Consider the following 16,728-nt stretch of genomic DNA (forward strand, 5'->3'; position numbering starts at 1 on the left):
GGCCATGCATCAACACTGTTTGTATTGAAGGAGATATATAAAAGATAGTTTTACACCTGTTGGATCACTCTAGGGCTGTTCATTGTATTGCAAAATTTGCTTGTTACCATCTCTCTTAGATCCAACATCGTCTATTGTTTCAACTTTTCTCTCACATGTACTGATGGATGATTTGATGGACACCGGATCTCCTCTTCACAACTGGCATCTCACACGTGCATCCTATCATGCATTGGAAATATCTCACTACTTAAAAAAAAAATCATCTGATCAAGATGCAGTCGGGATGAGATGAAAACAAACTGGGTTGGGTTAATTACCTATCATGATTGAATAGGTCAGTATTTACTGTAGGTCTTATCCGGACCTATCTCTACTGAACACTGGTGTATTCACTCATGATAAATATTTCGGCCCAGTGTACATGATTTTTTCTCCAACCAATTTCAACCACGTGGAGAGATATACCATGGTCGATCCAAAACAGTTGAGAACACAAAAGCCTCATTTGAAAATGGGAAATGTAGAAGATGTGCATGGCCTGGTTTGGACAGAATAATTATCAATTATCAACCCAGATTGCATAGTTAGCCAAAGTTGGACTGTGATGCAGTCGGCCAGCACATCTGTCATAGTTAGCCTTGGCCTGAACCCTATCAGTATTATGGTCTAAGACGGGCCACGTTGAGAGAGGGATAGGGGGAAAACTGTGTACTTGCATTTTGGGTTGGCCGTTGGCACAACATTTCTTTTGCAAGTGGGCCTCCAATCACATACATCCTCTCATTAAATAGCAATAAGGGCGATCACACAGTGCATCATTATCTGTATAAAGTCGGGCTTGGATGTAGTCCATTTTTGTTCCATGTGTTATGTCAGAATATATGAAATTCCAACATTTACAGATAAGAATACACAACATTTAACATGCTTGGATCATCTTTGTCTATACCCCCTCCCTCCCACAACCACAAAATCATTCGGACGTCATTTTGCTTGAAATAGTTGCTTTGAAATGTAATGTTAAAGCTTAAAACCTTGGTCTGATATATGGGTAAAAATATGATATGCTACCCACACAAGACACTATCCATAGGCTAGGGTATCTATAAAGAATAAGGTTTCGCTGAATGTTTTGGTTATTTAGCAGGTTGTGGAACCTTTTTTTTATGGTAAAGTTGGGTTGTGGAACCAATGATAAAGTTCCACGATAGTAATAAAATACATGGGGCTTGAAGGGAAGAGAGAACCATCATATGGGTGGCCAAACCCTTTAGGAAGGGTGGCGAAATTTCAAAAAATTTCTGTTTCTCCCGTCTGGCAATTGCATTCCCTATTTTAGAAAACTGCATTTTCAATGATCATTCTTGAAATAAAACCGGACCAAATATAAAATCAAAGGGAAGAGAGGGATATACCTGATACGAAGTAACAGCAACTCCCAATAAAGGTGTTCACGCCCAAGGAAAAAACCAAAACTCGCTTCCACTGAAAATGACACAGTGCGTAGTGAAGCAGGATCAGTAGGATGGCGCTTCAGCAAGAATGGAGTAAAGCGCTAGTGAGCACAACTTTAGATTGTTTATTCAGTCAATAAACAATATCAATAACTCTTCTTGATAGGTGGAGATCAAACTAGGTAGGGATAGCAAGAATAAGGAGAGAATTATTCACATTATTGTGTTTAAGACTAAGGAATTTGCCCCCTTATTTATAGTCTTTTTTGGATTAGCCTCCTGATGGAGGACGATTTGACCCGACCTATGAAATGGTAATACATGGACACTGACTCAACACGAGCGACATCTCAACATTGTAGCCTAGTGTGACCAAGTGACGGGCTCATAAAGTAGCTTGCTACATTGTAGCTCACAAAAGGAGGAGCTCGCCACAACACGAGCTTCGGGTTCCCCGAGCTACCTTTGAAGGGATACTCCGAGGCAACTTTAGCTCGCAAGGTAGGGGAACTAGCTCGCGAGTTAGGGGAACTAGCTCGCATGAGCTCCCAATCAGACAAGTCATCCCAAGGACCAATTCTATTAAGGGTAATCCTGAAGTATTCCGAGCTTGCTACAAAGTAGCTCGCGAATGAGTCGCGTGAGCACTCCTGTTGGACTGTGCCACGTCCCTTACTGATGACGCAGTCCCTGTTCTTTCGGCAGTCTGCGTCCACGTCTCTCAACAGGCGGAGGCATGCCTGCCACTTTAGAGACGTGTCACTCACTCAGGTGAGAAGTATGTCACAACGGCCACCTACGCAGCCTTGGCAGGTAACGGCTGTAGCAGAAGCCTAGTGGCGGTTATGCCTGACTTGACATGAACGCCCCTATAAAAGCCCTCAGGGCAGAAGAGAAACTTCTTCTTGAGACTTCTAATCTCTCGAGTAAAGTGATAACGCGCTATCTGCACTCTTAGCCTTCATTTTCTCCTTGCTTCTCCTATAGAGTACTAACTTAAGCATCGGAGTGTTCCCGTCGGGTAAGCATCCGGGGATTCTTCTTCTTCTTCATCTCAAGTATCTTCCAGGAGCCACGTGAGTGCCAGTTAGGAGTGACCGGATCGCGTTACATCATTTGGCGTCGCTTGTGGGAAATGCTTCGAAAGACAGCCCAACATACCCATTGACTCAGATGAATTCTCGGACTGTCCCAACATACCCATTGACCCCCTCTAAGGATCTTACTGATTGGCATATCAAAGACAGCCCAATCTAACACCTAGTGCAGTACCATAATCGAGTCTAGGGATTAGGTGTAGCATTCCAGTTTTGCCCATCTATCTTCAAGGTCCAGGGCAATACTGGAATTTGGTTCGACTTAGGGTTTCAAAAAAACTCACACTGCATGTACCTCAGGTCTCACCTTGGTAGCTGAGACAAGCCACCCCAACCAACTTGGTGACATATCAGTGTCAGCCTTGGTAGGACAAATCTCTACAGATTTATCCAACAGCTATGGAGATTCTAAACTAACACGAGTCTCATAAGTGTCCAATTTAAGGGTATTACACAGAAACACACCACAATGACATTAATCAATTATGTACTTTATTCATTTACAATAAATGTCAAAAGATACATCTATTTGATTGGAGCTAAGGGCATCATTGTCTAATAGCCTGCACCTTTTACAATAGGACCCATGAATTTATTACTGGCGTGGAACCTCATCATTGGTTCCACAACCTGCTGAACAGCCAAAGCGTTCAACTAATTTGAATTCACCCATAAGACACTACAATAGAGTATCAATGACAAATACAAGTTTGAGTTCTGAGTGGTGTCAATTTATGCTAAAAAAATGCTCAAGGATAGGCCCCCTCCCAAGATCCCAGGTAGTTGGGACCAACATTAGGTAATGGCCCTTTGGATCCATCTATTTATCATCTGTGTCCTGCCCAATCTTGAGGTATGTGAACATACCACTACATACCTATAAACATTCAAAATGTCAAAAACCCCCACTCCATACACCAATGCCTGCCTGTGAATTGACATCAATTTTGAGTTGATATCTACCCCAACTGTACTTTGGGCCTAAAAATCCTAACCCTGGGCTGAACCATCATTCTCCTAAACTTTTATCAAGATAAATGACATCCTGGCTGCACCATATTCCCCCCCACCGCAACCAAAAGAGGAAAATAGACAGGATAGTATGATATATCCTATCGACAGATTTTGGTGAACTAAACCAAGCCACGAGATACGCTTCAGCATGGCGTTGTGCATAGGTCAAAGAATTTCCATTTATATTATGACTCTTTGTTTGGTTTGGCATTGTATTGGGGTTCACTGTCAATTATGCAGTATAGAAATGATTAATTCTGTCTGTTTGGATCCAATTAACCCAACCATTTGCTTTTGCATTGAAAATTTCATGTGCATTAATTTGATGTAAATGCACGGGAGTGCAAATAGACAGCGAAGTTCTAATTTACTTTTGCTATCAATTTGGTTTTTTATCTTATTTGTTTGTAAGAATTAAAATAGAAAGCAAGAAGAATACATGATCTCCACAAGGTAGTGCAGAATTTGCACTTCTAATGAGCATAAATGAAACAATAACTACAAATTATGTATCAGATAAGAGTACACATTATAATTATAACAAACAGAACCTTGACGAATTCGGATGAGCGGGAGACAAAATCATACACACCCAGCTAAATTATCAATCACAATTGAACACAGTAGTGCTTACTGTAGGCCCCATGTGGGACTCATTGTAATAAGTAGTTCAGCTGGGTGTGCATGTTTTTATCTCCAGCTAATCCGCTCCCTTGTATCCTCTCTCACATGAGAACTATGCGTGGATCCCTTACCAAGTAAGAAACGCGGGGCTAAATTTTGACTCAGACAACCGATTTGTCATGGAGACCGACGGGTGCATCACAGCTGACCCAGCAATTACGTTTTAATCAGAATCCAAATTGACCATGACCCGAGTCTGGTCTAGCCCTACTTACACAGGCACGGAAAGCATTTGGACAAGTTTCTATTTTGGCTTATGCAATTGGATTGGGTCAAGGGCCTCCACCGTAATTAACACGCATTGATTTTATATGGATGATCATGATCAAAGGACTTTAACAAAACCCCAATTGACTTTTTATCTGCAAGACAGGGAGATGTTCAGAAAACTATTACTTCTTACGTGCAAAGAATCCTCCTTCCACTGTTGGAGACCCAAACCCAAATTGATTGCATTATGGACGCGTTTTTGCCTTCCTGGGCAAGAAAAAAGGAAAAAAAAAAAAAAAAAGAAAACGTGTAGATGGTTTTGTCTCCGGCAGCTTAATCAGGGCTCTGTCCATTGAACGTCGGACAAGGCCCCACCATACCACATTAATGGCTGGCATCTCCATGAGTAAGAGCCAAGAAGCGCGCGTGTCTCAGAATAATCAGCCCATAGAAAAACTTCTTTATCTTGTGTCTCTGTTCTTGCAAGTTAAGTCCACATTTTACCCAGCAGGGTAGAACGTAGATGCATTCACCTTTGAGAAGTTGCTTCAAGCAACATTTAAAATTTTTCTTTAAACAACTCCGAATTTTGTTATGGAGAGATTATTGCTTGGAAGTGTAACTCACCCCAAAATATACACGAAAGCGGCAGAAACCTTTGCCTGCTTGCCACTTGGAAAATGCCTTCGGGGAGTAGCACGATATTTATGTGAAGCAATCGAAAACAAATTTACTTCGCTTTCTCCCTTCTACGCTTGATTTAATTTGGACTTTGCAGGTTATCACCATGCATGTGGATGGTTACAAAGAAGGCCTACAAAATCAAAGCAAGAGATCTCTCTTTCGATAGCTGTTGGTCAATTTTTTCATCATCGCGCGTCCATGCTTTATCCCAACCCAATTATATGGATCCTAGGCTATGGAAATGATGAATCAGCTGCTCAATGTCTTATATTTTTTTACAATTATTTTATTATTTAACTATGATATATGGGTTAATTCATTTAATCCAGATTGTTGAATTGATTACCTTCCATCTGGACAGAAGAGTGATTTTATTTTTGAGTTGGTTTTAATTTTTTTAAAATATAGGCTTTATATTCTTAAAACTTAAAACTATTGGATATAATTATATATCTAATTAATAGAATTTATTGTTAAGAAGAAAAAAACTTTAGATATAGGATTTAACGAGAGAGGAAATGGGATTAATACCTTACATATAAGTTTTATTGAGAAAAAAATTTTAATTTATATAAAAAATAGTTTAAATTCTAATTTTCTCTCACAATTAGAGAGGGATCAAATTCAACAAATAAGGATACTTTAGTCAAAATAAATTTTCATCACATTTTTAATAATAGTGGCAGAAATGCAAATTCTCTCATTAGTTAATAAAAATGAGAAAAAAGTATATTGAGATGATTTGACCATGTGCATATATATAAAGTCACGATAACTCCTATTAGAGAGTGATCTGTTACAAATTGAAGGGGTTAGAACTTTAGAAGAGTTGAGGTATAAATTGAAAAGGACCTGAAAATAGAAATAAATGATTTAAACACTAATAATGGACAAAAGCAGAGTTCATGTAAGCAACCCTTATATTTAGTATAAGGCTTAATTGATGATGATAATGATGATACATAGTTGTATACCGGTTGAGTGTAATGAGTATTGTATGTGTGGAGGTGCAAATGGAAAGAGAGAGAGAAGATAAATATATATATATATATATATATATATTTATATATATATATATATATTGACAAAATTAAAATTCTGTTATGGTAGTTAAATTGACGTGAAGCCAATGTAAGCATAAAGGCATTGTATACCAAAGCCCCGTATGGCTTCTCATTTAAAGTTTAAAGTTTAAAGTTTAAACATGTGAATAAGCCTCCTTACCAGAAGAAAACAAAGGGACGAAGTAATGTAGGCCTAAGATATGGAGTAATGTGGGTCCCATATCGATCTAATAATATGTTTCCTTTTGTTCTTAGTTTAATTAGGAAATTAGCTCAGATCTTTTAATGGCAAGCCAAACGTAATTTAATTTTTCATGTCATGGTGAAAAGAAAAAAAAAAAAAACGAAGAAAATAAATAAATCAGCCCAAAGGCTTTCAAGACTTCAACAAGTAGATAGTAGGTCTAAATCACAAAAAACGCTGGCAATAATGTGGGTCTTAGAGTTAAAGCATGTTATTTAATTATAAATATATATAGTGTAATACTAACAAAATACAAAACCAACTGAAATGCTTAACCTAATTTAATTTCCCAAATAAACTAAAAAAAAAAAAACCCAGCTCCTGAGAGCGGGTGTTTAGCTACTGATAATGTCAAGAGTCAAGAGAATGGTTCTTCTTCCTCCTCATTCATGCATGTGAAAGGCATCTTGTCAAATGATGCATTGAGAGCCTGTTTTGTTTTAACACCCATGAATTTTCTAATAAAACAAACGAAACCTAACCACATAGATAGATCCTGCGTGCCGTAACAGCAGAAGTATTCAGTTCAGCCACTAAAAGATAAAGCAATAAATGATTAAGTTAAGCTTCCAAAACCTCCATGAGTGAGAACTCATTGACACACAACACAAAAGAAGACAAAACATCAGGCATCAGCTACAAAAAAATAAATAAAAGAAAAGAAAAATGGACAGGATTGCATTGCATTTGCATGCATAGATTGAAAACACACGTCAGATAAAAAATGACCAACAACTCATCTGTCTCTGCCTCACTCTCTCTACAGGGATAGGGAGTCCTGTCTTGCGTTGTAAGAAAGAAAGAAAAGGGGGCCACAACTACTCACAACACAATACATAAATGGGGAAATACTGGAAGTCTCCTCCTCATTATCTGACGGTCAGTCTTTATCCAGAACCGATGCTGCGTTTTCCATCAAAATTAAAAATTTACCAAACCGCGTAATCACACCGACCGCTGATTCCGCTACATATACAAATATTTATTTATTATTACTAGTGGAATTGACAATTATATCTCGGGGCATAGATAAAAAGCTCACATCCTGTTCAAGTCTTGAGACAATTATATAATATATAAAAAAGACTTTTCACCAAATATCAAGATCAAAATTTTATAATATAAATATAATCTTAGTTGCAAATATGTTAGATTGAAACATTAATGCACCAAATCAATGATAAAATTATATTCAACAACATTGTATAATGAATTATAAAATTTATGGAGAATAGGAGATGCCACTCTTATCTGATTTTCCTAAAAACTATGAAAATAATTACTATTAATGGTTAGAAGTAAACAAAACTATTATGTTAATTTACACAAATAACCATTGAATAGTAGAAGTCATTATCTAAGATAACTATTAAATCACTTACATTTAAGCTTAAAAACATTTTCTTCTTACTTTTAAACTAAGAGGAGATAAAGAAATTAGTTGGAAGCAAAATTTATCAACCAACTACTAAAGTAACACGTATGCAAACACCTTTTAGGCATGTTGAGCACCTCCTTACATTTATCCAAAAATAAAGCAATTGAACTATTCATAATGTGTCACAGTGTTGCATATGACTAAGGACATGGGTTTTATGCCTTACTTAACAACCACACACATGATAACATATAGTCCTAGTAACAAATATCTTTATAAGACCTAGGCCTAATTGACAAACATGTTCAGGGCCCATGGAATGAAATTTCTATATTTTCATTTTTCAAATATTTATGGTTTGCTTTGTTTTTTGTTATTTTTCATCAATTTTTATGATTTTTTACATTTTTTGTAATTTTTTCATGTATTTGTGTTTTTTGTAATTTATATTATTTTCTTCATTTTTTGTGTTTTTTATAAATTTTTATAATTTTATTTTTTACATTTTATATGTTTATTTATATATCATATATTTTTTATAGTTATATTTTCTAGAATTTATGTATTATGTGAAAATTTAATGGGTTGGGCAAGTCAGGTTGGGTTGAACCCAAAATGGGTCACTAGCAGGTTGATGGGTTAGGTGGGTTGGGTTAAAGCTCAAACCAAAACTAAGTACCTCACTTACCCAATTTCTTTTTAGAAAAGGCAACAGTTTTTTTTTTTTTTTGTCAACAACTATAATGCACCCTCATATAGAATTGGGATATATCAGAATAACCAAAAAACTAAGGGGTAAAATTAGTATGAAAAATCAGGGTCTTTTGACCACACTAATTGAATCATTTTGTAATTTATTTTTTTTCTTCAATTTTTATGATTTTTTATATTTTTTGTAAATTTTCTATCTATTTCTTTGTTTTTTATAATTTATACTATTTTCTTCATTTTATGTGTTTTTTCATAATGATTTTGCAATGACATATATACAATGGGAAAAAATAGAAAGTTGAGGGTAAAGTTGGAAGGTAAAATCAGGGTGTTTTGACCAAACCAATTGCAACATTCTCATTTTTTAGTATGGTATATAGAAATTTTTATGATTTTCCATATTTTTGTATATTTCTTTTTTTTTAATTTATATTGTTTTCTCCATTTTGAGGAAAAAAGGTGTGTAGGATGAGAGAGACGCCATTTTTGCTTCCTCCTTCCTATTATAAAGTAAGGGGAATGGATATGATAAACACTATGCAGAGAGGGGTTTGAATTAAGGAGAGAATTAGGGTTTTAGAATTTATGTCTTCCTTCATGTGTGAATGATGACATTTGGCCTGACTCCTGCAATTCTGCTTCTCAATGGTGGTGCCGTTATTTTCATATCTAATGGCTAGTATCAGGATATAGGTTGATCCTGATTCATTTATATTCAAATTTGAATCAAACATCCGTCCGATTTAGATAGAAGAGTCTGGATCTCCTGCCAACAAAATGCATTCCAAACCCCTTACAACCCTACCAAGTACAACCCCTACGGTGTTACGTTGGTAGGGTGTTAGATTATTAGATTGGACTGGTGATTGTCGAGAAAAAACACCCTAAAATGAATCAATATAATGAACCTAAGAGCATTTCCTGATCCAATACAACTTATTATGTTAACATAGATAATTGAAAAAAAAAACAATGAGAAAAAAAAAGCTTCATTTAATCATCTAATTGATTGTTAAATAATGAAAAGAGAGTGGTTGAAAAAATCCATTCCTCCCTTTAATTCAAATTCATGGTTTGGGCAAACCATCCGATACTTGACACGTGTTGTCCCTAATCAATGAAGAGGTTCGTCAAGTAGGTGCTTTGGGAGAAGATCGAATAAGGTGAGGAGTAGGTTCCACAGTTATTTTATTTGTTTTATCCGATTACAAGTATTAACCATTAATTAAATAAAATTGAAAAAAATAAAAAAATAACAAAGGGTAAAATTGAAAAGTGAAAATCAAGTTTTAAAATAAAAAATATGATAAAGAGCAAAAATGAAAAGTGAAAATAAAATTGGAAAAATAAAATACATAATAAAGGATAAAAATGAAAAGTGAAAATCAAACTTTAAAATAAAAAACATGATAAAGGATAAAAATGAAAAGTGAATGACGAAACATTGATATAGTATAGATAATAAAAATATAAAATCACCTACTCCTACTCCTAAGTCTTCTCTTGAGAGTCCAGACTCCAGTTACAGCTTAGCTTGCAGCTTGGTTTTGTGTTTAGACATATATATATATATATATATATATATATATATATATAGTACAGATAATAAAAATAAAAAATCAAATAAAACTGACCAAGACCAACCCCTTTCCTACTCCCGCTCCTACTCCAAAGTCTTCTCTTCAGAGTTCCGCTCCAGTTACAGCTTAGCTTGCAGCTTGGTTTTGTGTTTGCTATATTTGGTTTGAAGGATAAAGTAGAAAAAGGAAGGGAAATGTAAGAAAATCATTACAAATTTTGTATAGATTTTTCTATGTTTTCCTTTCTTTTCCTACCTTTTCCTTTAAACCCATCATAACCATTTAATGGGTGATGTGTTCGGTTTGTAGTTGTTCAAACTTCAAACTTCAAAGGATTCAACGCCCGGTTACCAAAACTGTCATCCCGTCCCACACCTACTAATATGCATCCTAATCAATTGCCCCACCTGGACTGGACCCACCTCAATTATCCTCAACTCAATCATCCACTGCACAATTACCGGGTTCTACTATTTCAATTATTGTCCACTGATTGACAGTCCAGATTTGTGCGAAACCCTAATAGCATACAACAGGTCGGGTTAGGTATGTGTTCGCTTAACTCCAAGTTACTGACCCGACTAAACGAAGAGGAATTATTGAACCTGACAGTCCTGACCTGACCTGGCCCGGCCCGTCCCATTCCATTACACACGGCGCAGAAGCGAGCAGCAGATCCAGGCTCAGTGCCATCAGGGTTGTAGGGTTATGGGAATGGGATGGGCGTTTATCATGGTTTCCCTCAACACGAACCCTACTCAAATATTGATTAAGGGCCTAAGGCAGTCGGGTAAGTGCAGGTTGTCACTTAACCCGACCCACTGACATCCCTGTATAATTAAAAGAGTGGATTTTTATTTAACTGTAAAAACTAAAAACGACCATCTCTCTCTCTGATGAACCAGTCTCTACTACCCTTTAGAAGAAAAAAAAAAACTCTTCTTTTCTTTACAGCCTTGAACCCTTTTAGCGCTGTCCTCCAATTCAGAATATTCTGAAGCCAACTGTATTCTCTTGTTTTTACATAATTTTTCGTCGTTCCGAGAATCTCGGTTTCCTCTCTCTCTCTCTCTCTCTCTCTCCTCTCTCTCTCCTGTAATCTTATATCTTAATACACTGATGAATCCTTGCCCATTATGACAATCGACATTCTCCATATTCTTATGGTTGCTGTTATTTATAATTTCACGGGCTTATCACCATTACTTTCTCTGCCTGTATATACAAGCAACACACAGGGAAAGAGACAGAGGCACAAGTAGGAAGATTGTCGTCGATCTGGCCATGGCCGGGGTAGACGTCCCTCGCTTCGGTCAGGCTCTACTCAACCTCGTTCAGGACATTGGAAGGATCGGTGCCTTTGGAGATGTTTACAAGAAAGAATGCTCGGATCTTTGCCGGAGAATTGCACTCCTCTCCTACTTGTTTGAGGAGATCAGGGACTTCAAGGGAATTCATGGCCATTTCTCGGCTTCCACATCCACCTCATCCTCCTCTTGCTTCAACGATCTGCTCGTGGCCCTCAAGGCGGCTAAACTGCTGCTTTCGATTGCTGCTAATTATGATTCCGGGACCTCTCATGTAAGTCTGTTTTACCGGTTGTTTCATCGATTGAATTTCAATAATTTGTTCGGAACCGTTGTGTACTCTTATCCAATTTTAGATTGGCCGCCGTATTAGTCCATATATGGTTGATATTAAAGCGATACCTCTTTATATCCCTCTTGTTGTGCATTGGTTTCGTGAAGTAACTTGAATGAGTATCTGCAGAACGTAAGCTTCCTGATTTTCCTGAAATATCTAATTTCATCGGTGAATTTGCAAACCTAACTTGTGTTACTTAGTGAAATTTTCAGATGTGCTGCCTTCTCCTTTCCAATTTCCTTTCAAAAGATGTCCTATCTCCTTGTGCAGGAGACCTGTTAGACATATTGTTGTGCAGAACTCATTGTGAAGGCGGGATCAATCCCAAGTCTCCATTACAACCAGCTAGAGACCTTCCCAACTGAGCCAGTTGGTACCTTCACAATGGTTCAACTAATTTGAATTTCTTAATTATATTCTTATCTTTGAATATGCTCTTATTTGCGCTATTCTCATTGTCAGGATTGAATTGTGAGGTAATGGATAATAGAACTTTTGGATGAGAAAGAACTCATGGTTTTCTCCATTAGGGTTGTTCTGATGAAAAATTATAAATTGCCTGAAGTTTTCTTTGTAATTGCTGTTATTAGCAATGACACATGTAAATTTGAGGTCAATCCTCCATAATCATCTGGCCCTGGTTCTGTTGCCAATGAATAGTTCATTTTTGACTGGTGGTTACATCTCAGCAACTGTCTTTGCTATCAATTATGAAACTTGGAAAGATAGTCATTATGATCTTACTGATTTTGTGCTTATAACCTCAAAATCTTTTTGGTTGTCGTCTAAACCTTGTTATTGCTTTATTTAGGACTTATGTGCCAAGGAAATCTCCCTTAGATTCCAATGTATAACGTGGCAGTTGGACAAAGCATTAGGGAACATACCATATGATCATTTCAACGTATCAGAGGAGGTTTGGGAACAGGTAGAAGTTGAGAAATATATGGCTTTCTTGAAGCTTGACTTCTCTTATCTCTCCCCTAACTTATTTTTTTCTTGTTAGGTTGAATTGGTAAGATCACAATTGAGAAGAGCAGCAGAAAGAAATGGGTCGCCAGATTCAAGAACATTGTGGTCTGTCTTATCTGAGCCAGTTGATCAAGAACCTGATATACCAGAAACAGGTGAAGGGGCATTTGAAAACATAGCTAATGTTGATCATGAATGTCAAGAAATGGGGGATATTGTTACAAAAGGTAATGGTAAGATTGGGCATAACATCGAACAGATGATACATGAATGTGAAAGATCCAAGAGGTTCTTGACATCATCACAGGTGTGCAAATTAAACGAAGATGACAATAAAAAGTCAGACAACTTAGACAGCAGTAATTCAATGGAAACTAAGAAGACAGAACCTGTCACAATTCCTGATGATTTCCGTTGCCCTATATCACTTGAGCTGATGAGAGATCCTGTCATTGTGGCCACGGGACAGGTATCTTTTAGTGTTTCAGATGTTATTAGTATTTGTCTTTGACTTTATTTCTCAGTAACCTTAGAAACTCAGTTGAATTTATCCTGCATTCTCTTGATGCTGCAGACTTATGAAAGGTCTTATATACAAAGATGGATAGACAGCGGCCATAAAACATGTCCTAAAACTCAGCAGAACCTCCAAAATTTGACATTGACTCCAAATTATGTTTTGAGAAGTCTAATTGCACAATGGTGTAAAAAGAACAATATTGAGCATCCAATGGGATCCAGAAGTGGGAGAATTAGAAAAAGTGATGGATCATTTCAAGATGTTAATGAGGAAAAAGCAGTCATTGACGCTCTGGTCCATAAGCTCTCAAGCCGGTCTGTTGAGGATCAGAGAAGTGCTGCCACTGAAATCCGTTCCCTTTCAAAGAGAAGCACTAACAATAGGATACTGATAGCAGAAGCTGGTGCTATTCCTCTTTTGGTTAACCTGTTAACCACGGAAGATGTGAGGACACAAGAGAATGTTGTCACTTGCATTCTCAACCTTTCTATATATGAAAACAACAAGGAACTCATAATGCTTGCTGGGGCTGTTCCTTCAATTGTCCAAGTCCTCAGAATGGGAAGCATGGAAGCTAGGGAGAATGCAGCAGCAACACTTTTTAGCTTATCACTTGCAGATGAGAACAAGATAATTATTGGGGCATCTGGGGCAATACCAGCCTTGATAGAGTTGCTTTCAAATGGAAACTTGAGAGGGAAGAAAGACGCTGCAACAGCATTATTCAACTTGTGCATTTATCAAGGGAACAGAGGTCGTGCAGTGAGGGCAGGGATTCTCATACCACTGATGAAGATGCTCACAAATTCTAGCAGTTGCATGGTTGATGAAGCTCTGGCTATCCTATCAGTTCTTGCTAGTCATCAAGAAGGTAAGATTGCCATAGCAAAGGCCAGCACCATTCCTGTTTTGATAGACTTGATAAGAACAGGTATGCCACGCAACAAGGAGAATGCAGCAGCCATTTTGCTTTCCTTGTGCAAGAAAAATGATGAGAATCTTGCCTGTATAGGAAGGCTTGGTGCTGTCATACCACTTACTGAGCTAGCTAAGAGTGGCACAGAGAGGGCTAAGCGCAAGGCTGCTTCATTATTGGAGCTTCTTTGTAAGTTGAAGCAGCTTTGAGAGTGTAGTATTGCTTTAAAGGATTTCATTCTTTTCCTTTCTTCCCATCCTGACAATGAATAATAACATTCTATTCTTTTTCAAGTGTGAAAAATGAAGATAAAAACATGAGAGGTGAAACCTTTCTCATGGTTTTCTGTGTAATTTTTTTTTTGCTGTGCAAGCATAAAAGAAATTCATTTATGTTTGTAGTTGTCCATTCCAATATATAGGCACCCTTTCTTTTTTTTTTCCCAATCAGATCCATTGTGGAAGAAATTTTGGTACATATTGATATTGTTGAATATTAAATTCTGACACAGAAAGAAAGCTTCCTTGTTGTTAATTATTAACCCATTTTTGTTTCAAGTATTTCTATTTGTTTTGGATACAGTCCAACTCTCCATGTTAATTGACTTGCCTTGAATCATGTTGCCACTGTCTTCTGCCAGTAGTCAAGTCAAACATAGTAAGTTGTAACTCATAAACCACACCTTGGACATACTAATTAAAATTATTGTCTAAAATTCGTAACCTACATGTTGAATTTGAATGCAGTGGAAGTATGTTATTTTCCAAAGCAATGACAAATTTTACGCTTAGGTCCAGAAAATCTACTCCACCACAAAAGTGAAGGACATTTTTGACAACCTGTCCATGCAATAAAAAACATGTAACCCTAGTTCTGGAAATGTGTCAGAGTTCATAAGGAGACCTTCTGTAAAAAGAAGTCTGCCTGCAAAGTTTGTTCCCAAGTTATTAATTTCATTGCCAGCATTGACCCTAAGAATGATGTGTTTCTAACCCCTCGCATCCTCAAATGACTGCTATAGTATATAAAGCTCTGAGCATATCCAAATCTAAAACAAGAGTCTTGATTCTATAGTCATGGGTATGAGTCCCATCATAGGTGATTAATTTTTTTATTCTGATATACTCGACGTTATTTAACAAAAATAGAAAATCTGTGATCAGATTATTGACACACTACTTCAATATTAGTTTATGTTTCCTAGGTAGAAATGTTTTTTTTTTATTCAACAGGTATTTTTGACATTCACGAGTTAGTATCTATTTTATGTGAATTCTGTTGCCACCAAGGGAATTCTAGTAGCTTATTTATTTATTTTTATCTTGCTTTAAGTTTGTCAGTTTGAATCAATTGATAATGAGAACAATAAGTTTAAAAGAATGTTCTCAGCTTAAATCAATTGCACTGGCATTTGTAATATGCTATTTAAATAGAAAATTAATGGGAGAAGAAGTAGGTTCAATAGTCACCATGTAAAATAGACAACCTTATATAGATGTGAGAAAAGAGATAGCCAACCTTATATGGTATCTCAATGCTTCAAAAACTCAAAAACATAGAAAGTCAACCTTGGTATATGGAAGTCCACTACTTGATGTAGGACTGGAGAGGGTGTCCTATAAAATTAGCAATGGTGAAATGAGAGAGGACTAATTTCGGATCTATACGATTCAATAAGAGGAGAAATAATGGAAAAAAAAATCTTATATCCTTGAGTAAAACTAGAAAGAAAGAGATAGAGCAGAAGAGCTGATACATTTAGAAGAAGGGAAAAAGAGAAGAGAAAAGATATGGCTCCCAGTAGGACAAATTAAAATTTATATTCCATATCCAAATTAACTTAAAACAAACTTACAAAATCATGTACTTGTGGACTCTGGGAAGAAAGATTTGCCAGCCCATTTTCCTACTTCAAATAACTTTATCAATTCAAATCAAATTCAAAACATCTTGGTCTCATTAGTACACTTAAATCAAGAAAAAACAGACAAACTTTGACCTATGACAAGTAAGTTTGAAGATAAGTGATTTGGTTTTAATTTTATGTCTAAGAAAAACCTTTTAAATCCTAAAAGGCAGCCACTAGACAGTTCCTCAATTTTCTAGGCACCATAAATATCAGCACCTAATAAAAATTGAAATTCAAAATCTTTTCAAATCCGAAAATTATGAAAATACTCTTCTAGAAGCAAGGAGGGGTTAGAAGCAATGGCTGGGATGCAGAAACCTCCATTCTGCTGCTGGTGAGGTTTGAAGGGGAATCTAAAAAATTTCACTCATTTTTGTAAAGGTTTGGGTTACAAGTTGGGAGATGGAAGGAGGCTGCGTTTCTGGCTTGATCCTTGGTGTGGTGACAGAAGTCTAAAAGACCTGTTTCCAGCCCTTTTTAGTTTGGCAGAAAAATAAAGAGGCCACAGTAGCCGAGTCTTTTGTGGTATGGCAATAGATATTTCTGGTATCCTTCTTTTAGAAGGAATTTTAATGACTGGGAGCTAGGAATGATTTCAGATTTGTTGGCTTTGCTCCAGAATGATCATCAAAATCTGGAGTCCC

At 36.7% G+C, this 16,728-nt stretch overlaps 1 protein-coding gene across 1 annotated transcript; it reads left to right on the top strand.

Moving 5' to 3' along the window:
• The first annotated feature begins 10,841 nt into the window (after positions 1 to 10,841).
• On the top strand, positions 10,842 to 14,709 carry LOC148863813 (U-box domain-containing protein 11-like). The gene is made up of 4 exons (XM_088980069.1): positions 10,842 to 11,704; positions 12,579 to 12,695; positions 12,774 to 13,208; positions 13,314 to 14,709. Exons 1-4 carry the CDS (start codon positions 11,408 to 11,410, stop codon positions 14,382 to 14,384), a joined length of 1,920 nt encoding a protein of 639 aa, XP_088836195.1. The 5' UTR covers positions 10,842 to 11,407; the 3' UTR covers positions 14,385 to 14,709.
• Positions 14,710 to 16,728: the final 2,019 nt, after the last annotated feature.

Source organism: Nelumbo lutea, chromosome 3 (assembly GCF_056320005.1).
Source record: "Nelumbo lutea isolate HS-2025 chromosome 3, American lotus-T2T, whole genome shotgun sequence".
Lineage (NCBI taxonomy): Eukaryota > Viridiplantae > Streptophyta > Magnoliopsida > Proteales > Nelumbonaceae > Nelumbo > Nelumbo lutea.